General features: G+C 19.0%; 2 protein-coding genes across 8 annotated transcripts; one reads left to right on the forward strand and one right to left on the reverse strand.

Annotated features, from left to right (window-relative positions):
* The first annotated feature begins 291 nt into the window (after positions 1-291).
* Positions 292-3,168, forward strand: LOC727424 (mitochondrial thiamine pyrophosphate carrier). Of its 3 annotated transcripts, none has more exons than XM_006564429.3 (5): positions 292-444; positions 1,586-1,714; positions 1,802-1,954; positions 2,410-2,612; positions 2,683-3,168. In XM_006564429.3, exons 2-5 carry the CDS (start codon positions 1,595-1,597, stop codon positions 3,146-3,148), a joined length of 942 nt encoding a protein of 313 aa, XP_006564492.1. In that variant the 5' UTR covers positions 292-444; positions 1,586-1,594; the 3' UTR covers positions 3,149-3,168. The 3 variants fall into 3 exon arrangements, with proteins under 3 accessions (XP_006564492.1, XP_006564495.1, XP_006564494.1); XM_006564432.3 differs by lacking the exon at positions 292-444 and adding an exon at positions 472-568; XM_006564431.1 differs by lacking the exon at positions 292-444 and adding an exon at positions 1,392-1,410.
* Positions 3,169-3,358: 190 nt separating this feature from the next.
* On the reverse strand, positions 3,359-7,491 carry LOC551667 (bifunctional methylenetetrahydrofolate dehydrogenase/cyclohydrolase, mitochondrial). 5 transcript variants are annotated; one of them, XM_006564426.3, is made up of 5 exons: positions 6,751-6,907; positions 4,998-5,092; positions 4,268-4,588; positions 3,727-4,184; positions 3,388-3,637 (listed from the first exon to the last, which is right to left on the reverse strand). In XM_006564426.3, exons 1-5 carry the CDS (start codon positions 6,784-6,786, stop codon positions 3,510-3,512), a joined length of 1,038 nt encoding a protein of 345 aa, XP_006564489.1. In that variant the 5' UTR covers positions 6,787-6,907; the 3' UTR covers positions 3,388-3,509. The 5 variants fall into 5 exon arrangements, with proteins under 5 accessions (XP_003250454.1, XP_006564489.1, XP_006564488.1 ...); XM_006564425.3 differs by lacking the exon at positions 6,751-6,907 and adding an exon at positions 6,234-6,413; XM_003250406.4 differs by lacking the exon at positions 6,751-6,907 and having other exon boundaries at positions 3,359-3,637; positions 4,998-5,250.
* Positions 7,492-11,001: the final 3,510 nt, after the last annotated feature.

Raw genomic sequence — 11,001 nt, forward strand, 5'->3', positions numbered from 1 at the left:
TAAGTTATATATTAAATTAAAAAATTAAATATAAATTATTATATTAATCTAAAATATATTAAATAATTAAATAAAAATAATAAAATCATAATAAATCATAAATATTATAAAATGTTAAATCTGCAAGAAAATTTTATTGAATTTAATATTTGCAAAAGACTATTCAAATATTTCATTCAAAAAAATGTAGAATTTGTATTTAAAAGTTACTTAAAAATATAATTTGATAACATTAGTAATGGATTATTATGTATGTACATATATATATCAATTAATGTTCTTAATATTGATAATTCATTGATTTCTAAAAATGTGAAACAAAAAATTGATTATAATTATAATAAATAATTTTAAAAATTATTAGTTATATAAAATGTTATATCAAAACTTGTGAATAATTACGACGAAATTAAGCTAATCATCATTTATATATTATCTACAAATGTAAGGTTATGTACTTATTAGTTAATATAATGATTATTTTGAACAAATATTTTATCTTTTCTAATAAAAATAGTTAGTTTATGCATAATAAAAGACCTAATACACTTTTGAATAAATATAATAGGTATTTTTTAAATATTAAATTCCTTCAATATTTTTTGTTTATAAAAATTTTTTTTATTATTTTTATTTTTTTATTATTTATTTATTATTTTTAATTAATTTTTATTTTAAACCTCACAAGTTTTTGATTTAATTTTATTGTATAATAATATATTTCCTTATATATAATTAAAATTCAAAAATAATATCTTAAATTTCAGAAATTATAAATATGAAATCACATATACTGAAACTTACATATAATGTATTATTTATTATTATTCGAATATATATTGTCTTTATTCATGATCCGTTTATTATTATATTTATCTCTATTTATTTATTACTATAAATAAATACATATAATGATCATTTTGGCAAAACAAAAATTTTATGTGTAATTATTATATGTATAATTATTATAAAAAGTTATGGAAGTTTTATTACATTGTATAAATATGTGAAACAATTGAAATAAATTATATCTTCTAAAATAGAGATTAATTTGCATAGAATAAGACACAATTTAGAATTAATTTTATATATTTTTATGTATTAGTGCATTTAAAAAATATAATCGCATCTATTTTTTAAACGAAATTCTCTTAATTATTCTATTCTTAATATTTATAAAATGACTTTAAAAATTATTATAATTTAAAATTTATTAAATTATATTAGTAGATATAGAATATTTATGTTATAGTAATCCTTTTAATTTATTTTTTTAAAAGTTTAATTAGTGTAAATCGCGAACATTTTCGTAGATAGTATCATACATACATCTCGTATATCTATATGAATACTTAATAGTTATATGTATTTATTTAATTATGCTAGTAAATATATATGTTACATATATAAGTAAGCAAAATTCTCTAAAAAAAATTAGTATTTTTTTATTTTATTTATTGAATATCAAAAAATATAGAAATTAGATAATTATTTTAAATGCTTTAAAATGGAATTAAGTCAATTTTATTTTGAATTTTTTGATTGTTATTATTTTTTGACTGTATTAAATATGAATTTTTTGTAGTAAAAAAAAATGGATACTTCATCAAAAAACAATAGTCATAATTTAGATCATGCTATAGCAGGAGCTGTTAGTGGTTTTGTAACAAGATTTGCTTGTCAACCTTTAGATGTTATAAAAATTAGATTTCAGGTAAAAGAATTTATATCATGTGGAATACAATGACAATACTTATAATGCTATGTATAGATTTTCTTAAAAAGAATTTCATCATTATAGTTACAAGTTGAACCTATTGCTAACTATCATGTTAGTAAATATCATTCTTTTTTACAAGCATTTTATTTAATACTTAAAGAAGAAGGTATTACAGCATTTTGGAAGGGACATATTCCTGCACAATTATTATCAATTGTGTATGGAACAACTCAGGTGAATATATATTTTATGAAATTTTTAGATGTAATTTTTTATTTTTATTATATTTTTATTTGGAAGGAGCATAAAAATAATTTCTAATATTTCTAATATTCATCTAAATTTAAACATTACATTTGATACTGTCTAAATTTTATAATTTATTTCAAGAACTTTTATTATTAATAATAATTAATAATTATTATTAATATTAATAAAAATATAATATTAATATATATAATTTTATTAATATTTTTATTAATAAAATTAATTTATATTAATATATATATATAATAATTTATATTTATTTTATTTATATTATATTGTTAAATAAACATTATAATTGAATTAAATATAAAAATAATTATTTAGAAAAAACAAATTCTACAAATTTTAAATAGTATCATTTGTAACTTTGATTTATTTAAATCTTTCATTTTCATATATAACTAAATATTAAAATTTTACAGTTTTATTCATATCATATATTTATGAAAATATCTTATAATTTTTCATTGTTAAATGAATGGAAATATTCAACAAATTTCATAGCTGGAGCAAGTGCTGGTTTTTTAGCTACAATTGTATCATTTCCTTTTGATACTATAAGAACCAGATTAGTAGCACAATCAAATAATTATACAATTTATAAAGGAATTCTTCATTCTTGCAGGCAAGTTTAAAATTAATAAAAATAATTTGCATAATAAAATTAATTGTTATTTTATAAAATATGTTTACAGTTGTATTATACAACATGAATCTCCAAAAGTTTTTTTTTATGGATTATTACCAACTTTATTGCAAATTGTACCACATACAGGTTTACAATTTGCATTTTATGGATATGTGAATGATAAATATAAGAAATATTATAATGAAACTAACATTAGTTTTTACAATTCTATGATATCTGGTAGTGTAGCTGGTTTATTAGCTAAAACTGCAATATATCCTTTTGATCTTAGTAGAAAAAGATTACAAATACAAGGATTTAGAAATGGCAGAAAAGGTTTTGGTACTTTTTTTGAATGTAAGGGACTTATAGATTGTTTAAAATTAACAATAAAGGAAGAAGGAATAAAAGGATTATTTAAAGGTTTAGTGCCAAGTCAATTGAAAGCCACTATGACAACAGCATTACATTATACAGTATATGAGCAAACTCTAATAGCATTAAAAGCATTAAGATCAGATATTTCAAAATAATAAATTTGTAATAACACTAATATATAATATATTCTCTTATTATTGTCATATGTAAAAATATAAATAATGAAAGATATATATATATATATATAGATACATATTACATAATGTATATAGTATATATGTAAGACTATAGTAAAACTAAAATATAATTTTTGATTTTTAATCATATTTGTACAAAGAATTAAGTTATAAGAAAAAATACCAATATAAGTATCAAACTTGTTAATATAATTTTCTTTCTTTTTATTCATTATTCCTCCTTTAATAATTTATTGTAAAATATATACATGATATCATATATTAAAATACCATAAAATATAAAATAATAATTTTTTATAACATTTAACTTAAATTGCTCTTATAATTGAAGTGGAGTAGGCATTTCATCTGGACTTCCTTTTAAAACTGCTATAATATTTTTAGCAGTAATTATTGACATTTCCTCTCGAGTTTCTATAGCAGCACTACCAATATGTGGTAATATTACTAAAATATAAATGAATTTTTTAATAAATTTAAATTTAAAAAATATATATATATATAAATTATATAAAAATATTTTTTATTGCTCTTACCACAATTATCTAATTTCAGTAGCTCACTATCTAATGGAATAGGTTCAGGAGTCATAACATCTAAGCCAGCAGCTCTAATTATTTTATTTTTTAAAGCTTCTATTAGAGCAGATTGATCAACAACTTCTCCTCTACTAACATTTATAAATATAGCAGATTTTTTCATTTTTTTAAATGTATTTTGATTAAACATCTGTCTTGTGTCAGGAGTTAAAGCTATTGTAACAATTACAAAATCACTTTTTTCTAACAATATATCAAGCTTTACTTTTTCTCCTCCAAATTCAGATGCTTCTTGTTTAACATTTCTACTTGTATATAATATTCTTGAAGTATTAAAACTTTTAAGACATTTTGCTACTTGAATACCAATACGACCTAATCCTACTATTCCAATTGTTGAATTAGATAATCCAGGTCCACACATCCAAGTAGGTGACCATGCTTTCCATTCACCTCTATAAAAATTATAATTCAAATAAAATTTATACTTAATTATATAATCTAAAATATTTAATAAGAATATATTTTTATTTTATACTCATAAACAGCTCTATTCGCTTCTATTAATCTTCTGGATGTAGCTAATAATAATGCTATGGTTAATTCAGCTGTTGCATCTGTTAGAATGCCTGGTGTATAACCAACTTTAATATTTCTTTTTTTTAAGGCTTGTAAATCTAAATGGTCAACACCCACTGACATAGAAGCCACAACTTTTAATTGTGGTCCTGCTGCATTTAATATTTCTTCATCTATTTTATCTGTTAATAAACAATAAATACCATCCATATTTTTGATTTTTGATAATAATACAGATTTAGGAATCGGTTCGGGTTTTTCCCACAAAACAACATCACACCTAAAATATAACGAAAATTATAAAGATTAATAAATAGTTTTTTCATAATAATTTCATAAAAAAAATATAATATTTGTAAAAAATACTTAAAAAAAATATTAAAATATAAATACATATACATATATAAATTTTGTTTATTAAATACTGTTATATATTATATATATATATATATATATATATATATATATATATATATATATACATATATATATATATATATATTATATATATATTTATATATATATATATATATATACATATATATATATATATATATTATATATATATTTTATATATATATAAAACAATCTGAAAAACATATGAAAAATACTTTACATATTTAAAAATGAAATATATTTAATAATAAAATATATTTTAAGTCTTTTTTAATATATAAAAAAATACTTACTGTTCTTTAAGTAAATTTAATGCTGTAGATGGAATATCCGGACGTGTAATTAAAACTCTTGGTCGATTCATTTTTATTGTTGACGTAAAAAATTTCTGATTATGTATCGAAAGTTTGAGAGCAATAAAAAGTAAAGATTTAGTTTGATTTAGTTTTCCAAAGATAGAAACATTAAATAAGGCCATTTTTATTATTTTTAATTTAATAATGTAAAAGTTATTTTTTAGTTTTTATACTATAAATATAAAAATGAATGAAGCGAAAAAGATATAACCTTATTTACTGTTGTTAAAATATTTTTATTTTTCATTTATGATATTAAATTTTTTATAAATAAATTCATATTTATAATCAATTATAATCTAGATTTTTTATTTATCTGATCTTGAGAATTTTTTTAATAAAACTAATATTACATATATAGTGTTACAATATTCTATCATTATTTTAATTCATTTTTTATATCTTTTTTCGCATTTATGATTTATATTTAAAATAAAAATATTTATTAGAAGTTTTTTTATTTTTTAAAATAAAAATATATTTTAAATTTTATAATAGTATAATAATAGTATGAATTAAAATTTTTAATAAAAAATAATATATTAAATATATATACTGTGATTAAAATTTTTATTATTATATTTTAATTTTATATCTCTAACTATCAAAATAATATAATTAATAACTATATTATAATTAATATAGTAATATTAGTATATATATTTTATTACTTATACTGTTATTTAACTATTGATCAAAATTTTTATTTATTATTATTCTTATTATTAAGATCAGAGAGCTTTGAATTTTCGTAATTTTTGTTAGCTGCTAAAATAGTATTTTTCATTAACATTGCTACAGTCATAGGACCTACACCTCCTGGTACTGGAGTTATATATCCAGCAATTGATTTTACATTTTCAAAATCTACATCTCCTACTATTTTATATTTATTATCCATTTTTATTCTTGTAATTCCTACATCAATTATACATGCTCCTGGTTTTATCATTTCTTTAGTGATTAAACCAGGTATACCAGCTGCAACAACAACTAAATCTGCTAATTTTGTAAATTTTTCTAATTCAGTATGAGGAGTATGACGATGACATATAGTTGTAGTCATATCTAATGCACCTGTTCTATCTAAGAATTAATTTAATATTAAGATTTCATAGATTTTGCAATTATATATTCAATGTTAATGTATCACATATTCATTAAATTATATACCTTTACTGTCACCATGTAAAAGTAATGCAATAGGTAAACCAACATGTTTAGATCTTCCTACTACAACTGCATTTTTTCCAAAAGTTTCAATATTATTTCTTATTATTAATTCTTTCACAGCCAAAGCAGTTGCAGGAATAATTCCATTCCTATTTAATGCTAAATTACCTAAATTTTCTAAATGAAAACCATCAACATCTTTACTTGGTATAATCGCCTGACAAACTTCTTGTTCATTCATATGCTTTATTAATGGTAATTGCACAAGAATTCCATCTACAGTCTTATCTTTATTTAAATTATCAATTTCATTAATAATATCTTGTTGTGAACTCTTCTCATCTAAGTGAATAGTATAATTTTCAATTCCTAAGTTATCAATAAAATAAATCTATTACATATAGATATCTCATAATTTTATTTAATATATATATATATAAAATTTATTAATTATTTTTAATCAAAAACTATTAATAGTATATAATTATATAAATTTTATTATTTTATAACATCTTACCAATAAAATTTGCAGCTTTAATTTTTTTTTCAACATATATTTTACTAGCAGGATTATTACCAACTTTAATAGCCACTAATTTAGGTCTTTTTTTATTATCATTTATCCAATTATCAACAGTTATTTTTAATTCATTTTGTATTTTATTAGCTATTTTTTTACCATCTATTATTATAGCATTTTGTCTAAAAAGAATATGAGAATTTTTTTTTTAATCTCTTAAAAAATTATATTAAGAAACTTGTAGAAATACTAATTAGTTTTTCTAATTATTTATTACTAATTAATTTTTAATATTTAATTTTTAATATCTTTTTGATTTAAAATTTTTTAACAATTTTATAAAATTTAATATATATATTACTTACAATATATTTGAAGTATGTAGTTGCTTCAATCTAGTATGTAAAAGAAGTGACAAGTTTTTCTTTAAGAGAAACATATTTTGAAATATATAATTCTTTACATATATTTGATTATTTCATAGTAAAATATTATATCATTAATATATATAATATAAAATTATTTATCATGAAATAATAAGTAGTTATTATAAAATCTTACAATCTGCTTCTAAATTCGGTTATTATAGTTTGAAATTTTTATACCGTAATCTTTGTAAATAATATGATAATATAACACTGTAATATAAGCGCTGTTAGTGAAAGTATACTGAGAACGATTGCAGTAGTTAACAGTAGAAATCGTAAAATTATAGTGAAAGTTAAGGATTTTTTATTTTTTAAATAAATTTTTTATATGTTAGTATTTTATTAGTATTAATGTGGACAATAATAATATAATTTATTTTCATATATTACGAAAAAAATAATATTATATTTTGATTTTAATATTAATTGATGAAATGATAAACATGCTAACAAAATAAACATAAAAACATTGCACTTCTTTTTTAAAGCAATAAAAATGTTAATCTAGATTTTATTTGTAAATTAGAATTTATTGATTTATTCTGCAGAAGATGTCGCTGCTATATTACTTTATTATATTATTATTATTATTTTTATTATTTTTTATTATTGCATTTATATTTTTATATCAAATAAAACGTTAGTTTTTAATTATAAAACATAATAAAAAAATTGTTATTTACTATAATATACTAAAATATACTTTTATATTTACAATTTAAAAATTAAAGCTGAGAAAATTAATATAAATTTATAAAACAATAATTATTATCTCATAAGTTTCAAATAAATTTATAAATTTAGGAAAAACATATAATATAATAAAATAGAAAATATATTAAAATATATTAAAATAGATTAAAAAACATATTTTAATATTATGAGAATTTAACTATGACAAAAAAAGCATGTTAAAAGTATAAATAAATTTCATTTTACAGAACTTAAAATTTTTAATTTGTTTTTTGTATTTTTTAATAATAATATTTGATGAAAAATATTATAAAATATAAATTTTAATAAAATAAAATATAAGTTCAAGAAATCATTATATCAAAATTTAAATAATTCATCTTGGTTTTTGATTCTTTAATTTTAATTATCAAATATTTTATTTGCAATACACAATGAATAAATTTGTAATATAATTTTTATACAAGTGATATAAAGTTTCTTATTATTATCTCATATAAAATATTATTTCATGTCATAAAAATTTTGAAATTACTCTCTTATTTTCTTGTATCACATGCAAAAATTTATATATATATATAAAATATATATATCTTTTACAATATTAATAATAAATTGTATAATATTAATAATAGATAAAAGAAATAAAAAAATAAAAGAATATATATAATATAAAAAGATAAATATATATAAATATATACGTATATACGATATATAAAAATTAATAAATAATAAATAAATGAATGAAATAAATTCTTTTTAGATTTGAACAAAATAATAATGTTAATTAGATATTGAAACACATTTTTCACAGATAAAATATATATGTAGATAGTAAATAGTAACGCAAGATGAATAAGATATAAATATTGAAATCAGCGCCATCTTAAAAATGCCGCAAATGAAATAAAAAGAAAAAATAGAAAATAGTGAGAGATAGAGATATAATAAGAATAGACTTTTAGCGCCATCTCTCGACATTTCTTAAAAGCAATATATTTCTAATCGAATAAATCGATAATAAATTAGCTTATGATGGCCAATCAGAAAATTGTTATTCGAACTTTAACACACGTCAGTCTGCACATGGAATGTCATCATCATGAAAGGACATAAGATTTTAATTTCAATGACTACAAAATAATTCTATTATTGAATTTATAATTTACTATCATTTTCTTTTATTTAATATTTCTATTGAATATAATTTATTTATTATTTATATAATGATGAAATTATTTAGAATTTTTAGTTTAATATAATTTGTTTTTATGTTTTTTATTTAAAAATTCTTATTTTGTACAAATTATTACTTAATTTTGCTAAGTTTCAAAGAGAAAAATTTCAATGTGAACGTTATTGTATTTTTTCAAAAAATTTTAAAATTTTTGTTTATATGTATTTATTTTTTGTTTTCATTCAATCTTTACTTTATTATTTTAAACTATTTTTATATTTTTATAATGAACATTTACCACAAATATTAATATTTCTAAATTAAATAATAATTTGAAAAAATATAATCTTTTTATATACAATTTTTTATTATTTAAAAAATTGATAATTAATTTTTAAAATGATAGTACTTTCTGAAAAATGTTTTTTAAATCTTTTTATTTCTTATTTTTTCAATTTTTATAAATTTATTTAAGTTTTTTATTAAATTTCTTTTTGGGATTTTTATTTTTATTTGAATTTAATTTTATTATCTATTATTTTTATCTATCTATTATTATCTATTTTATTATCTTGTTAAATTAATAATTTTTTTTCCAATAAATAGATCTTTAGGATTCCAATTTTAGAAGCAACAAAAATTAATATATGTATTATATTATATTTCAATTTTTTGCGCGATTTTTGAATGAAAAAATATGCATCATGAGTCAACCAATCAGAATGTCGCTTAATTCGAGACGCGGGACGAATCGGTGCGCATCGCAATGCACAACGCAGTGCGCATCGCAATGCACAACGCAGTGCGCAACGCAATGCGCATGTCGTCAGTTATAGTTGAAAATTGTTTGGAATGGACGTATCCTCACGAATTCGGATTACACATTAAGTTATTTTGATTTTATTATTACCAAACTTATCAATTATTGCTAATTTAGTTTTTTTAATAATCCATTCAGTGTAGTGAAAAAAAAATTAATTAGTATTTTGTGTTTTTTTGTGTTTTTTTCTTCGATTGTTTATTTGGCATCTATTGCGTCATTAGCATCTCGGTATCGAAATATTTCAAGATAAAATTTGGAAGGTATATCGATTTTTTTTAATTATAATTTTAATTGTATATGTTTATTTTAAAATTTCTTGATTTTTATTTTTTATCATTTTAGTCATACTAAGGTAAAAGAAATTTTTTACGGTTTATGTATTACATATTCATTTCGTGAAATCGAATTATTCAATCGCATATATTTCCGAATGTATATTGTGAATGTATATATATTGTGTACAACATCTCGCGTGTATGTTTATTATTTTTTTTTGATCTGTCGTTTATATTTTGCTCGAGGCTAGAAACATTTCGTATGATATTTTATTTCCAAGAAATTGGATTCGTGTTCAAACATGTTTCGACTTGTCGAACGTATCCCCTCTCCATTTTGTTATTCGATGTGCGAAATCGAAGCGCAAAGTGACATTGTTCCTTGATTTTTCATGACAATTAGACGTTTGAAATTTTCTCGTGTGTTCTATTTGTTGTATGATTTTTTATAAATACTTTTGTTATTATTTGTGCGTTAATTAATAACTTTATTCAATGTTTTATTCAATATTATTAGAATTGATAATTTTTTGACAATTAAATAATTTTGAGTTTCTCGTTTATCATATAATTCGAGTGTCGAATTACAAGATGGCTTATATTGTGAGTTTTCATTTGATTTGATTGTTCTGATACTTTAACATAATCATCAAATTTCATACATATTATTCATTTATTTAGAAGTTTTGATTTTTTTCTGCGTTTAATTATTAGCGTTATGGTAATACTGTCGAAGGCGGGAAAAATTCCAATATGGACGCCATGTCTTTGTTGAGGACTTTCGTGATAAAATTTTTACATTACGTATGTATAAATTTTTATTCTATTTTATTGGATTATTAGTGATTGTTG

The sequence above is a fragment of the Apis mellifera genome, linkage group LG11 (genome assembly GCF_003254395.2).
Source record: "Apis mellifera strain DH4 linkage group LG11, Amel_HAv3.1, whole genome shotgun sequence".
In the NCBI taxonomy this organism is placed as follows: Eukaryota; Metazoa; Arthropoda; class Insecta; order Hymenoptera; family Apidae; genus Apis; species Apis mellifera.